Consider the following 1,979-nt stretch of genomic DNA (forward strand, 5'->3'; position numbering starts at 1 on the left):
AGGAAAGAGATCTGATTTTTGCAATGATAAATGAGTCCTTGTCACACCTCATAGCAGATGTGTTATTACCTGGCCGTTAGTTTATTGCACTTTAGTTTCCAATAAGCACCTGTTTTCAAAATGAGTCTGCCGAAAATGACCTTGACTATTACTTTTGATATATAATAATATTTTATTTATCATGAATAGACAATATATACAACAGGTAATACAACAATAACATATTTGTTATACTGTTTTGGTGAATAAACATGAATTAATCATCCACATGTACCTCAAAGTTTCATAGAAAAACAATACACTTTATATGATTTATATTTGAACACATTTTGTACAAATAGAAAAAATGATATCTGTGCAAAATAATAACTCCAAGTGCATATGAATATTGCCAAACTACAAATTGGTAGTATAGAATGATGAACGTAACCAGAGTTGATTCAGAACATACTATGCTTTGTTGCCATGGCAAGTAAAATAAAGATTTGTCACAAAGAAACTTCACTTGATGAATAATAAAAGCTCCATGGCACATTGTCCAAATTCAGCTTTTGCACAATTAGCCGCAACTCTCAATATCTTCACAGTAATTGCAAATGAACACCGTCAACACTTACAAAAAGCAAACACGACAGTAACATAGTTGGACATAGATTGAAAACTCGACAAAGTAAGTTCATTGCCACTTTTACACTGTCACAGTATATTTTTAACAATGATACCACCACATTCAGGTAATTCAGTGTCCTTGCACTTCTTTCATTTAGTTTCAGCTTTATCAATGTCCCACACCTGTGTGATGTCATTAGTTCCGGTTCCCCTTTAACAGTCAGTGTCCCTTTCCTCTACTTCACTGGGAATGCTGTGGTGATGGTTAGATGAGGAGGCTTACAGGGAATTGAAGCCATCAGACTCCAACACAGCAGCACAGTCTATAGCAGCAGCAGTAGTAGCACATTCAACATCACTGTGTCTGTCTGTAACACTGACTCAGCTTCGGGTCCCCATCCTCAGCCTCTCTGGCCCCTGTCTGTCTTTGTCTCTCTGTCAGGCCCCTCAGCCTTAGGAGATGAGGCAGCTGTTGGTCTTGTTCATGGGGGGCCGTTTGTTGCCGTCTTTGGGGAAGGTCTCCCTGCGTCGTCTCAGTGCGGGGCTCAGCCGGATGGGCAGGTTGGCTTGTTGCAGCAGCTCCCTGAACACCTCCAGCACGTTGTTGTTCTCCTTGGCAGACGTCTCCAAGAAGCTGTTGTTCCAGTCCAGCTCCACGGTGGACAGCACATCCTCGCTGGACACCGCCCGCTCGCCATGCCGGTCTGTCTTGTTGCCGACCACCACGATGGGTGTGAACTTGTCTTCCTTGACCGCCAGGATCTCGTCTCGCAGGCTCTTGACAGCCTCCAGGGACTCAGGATCATTGATGGCGTACACCAGGGCGAAAGCGTCGCTGTTCTGGATGCAGAGCTTCCTCATGGCCGGGAAGGAGTAGCTGCCGCTGGTGTCCATGATGTGGATGGTGACCTTGGCCCCGCCGATGTCATACTCCTTGCTGTGCAGTTCCTCCACAGTGCGCCGGTGCTTGGGTTCGAATGTGTCCTGGAGGAAGCGGCTGATCAGGGCCGTCTTACCCACGCCGGCCGCCCCCAGGAACACCAGACGCACCTCCGTCTTCTCCTTCACTTCTAGAGACATGATGACTTCCTCTGACACTCTTCCTCTATCACTGGCTCTTTCTCTTCCTCTGTCAGTGAACAGGGACAGTGTGGTAGGCTGTAGTAGTAAATCACTGAGAGTAGCTGACAGTTGCATCTGTGTATGTCTGGCTGCCTATGCACCCTATTTATGGGCTTTCTCAATCAGAGATTCCATGCCCTCTCCTGCTCTCATCAAATCAGGAGAGTGGGGTGTCTCTTTGAGTGAATTCACAGCAGCCAATCAGCAAGACTCATGCAAATGACAGAATCAGATTGCGAAGGAGGGAG

The 1,979-nt window shown here is 45.8% G+C and overlaps 1 protein-coding gene across 1 annotated transcript; it reads right to left on the minus strand.

The window, feature by feature from the left end:
• Positions 1–1,062: 1,062 nt before the first annotated feature.
• On the minus strand, positions 1,063–1,689 carry LOC311142913 (ras-related protein Rap-2a-like; the record flags this gene model as incomplete). The annotated part of the gene is made up of 1 exon (XM_084178653.1): positions 1,063–1,689. The coding sequence occupies one exon, from the start codon at positions 1,687–1,689 to the stop codon at positions 1,063–1,065; it is 627 nt and encodes a 208-aa protein (XP_084034779.1).
• Between the last annotated feature and the right edge of the window lie 290 nt (positions 1,690–1,979).

This window comes from Coregonus lavaretus (assembly GCF_964263955.1).
Source record: "Coregonus lavaretus genome assembly, chromosome: 2".
Lineage (NCBI taxonomy): Eukaryota > Metazoa > Chordata > Actinopteri > Salmoniformes > Salmonidae > Coregonus > Coregonus lavaretus.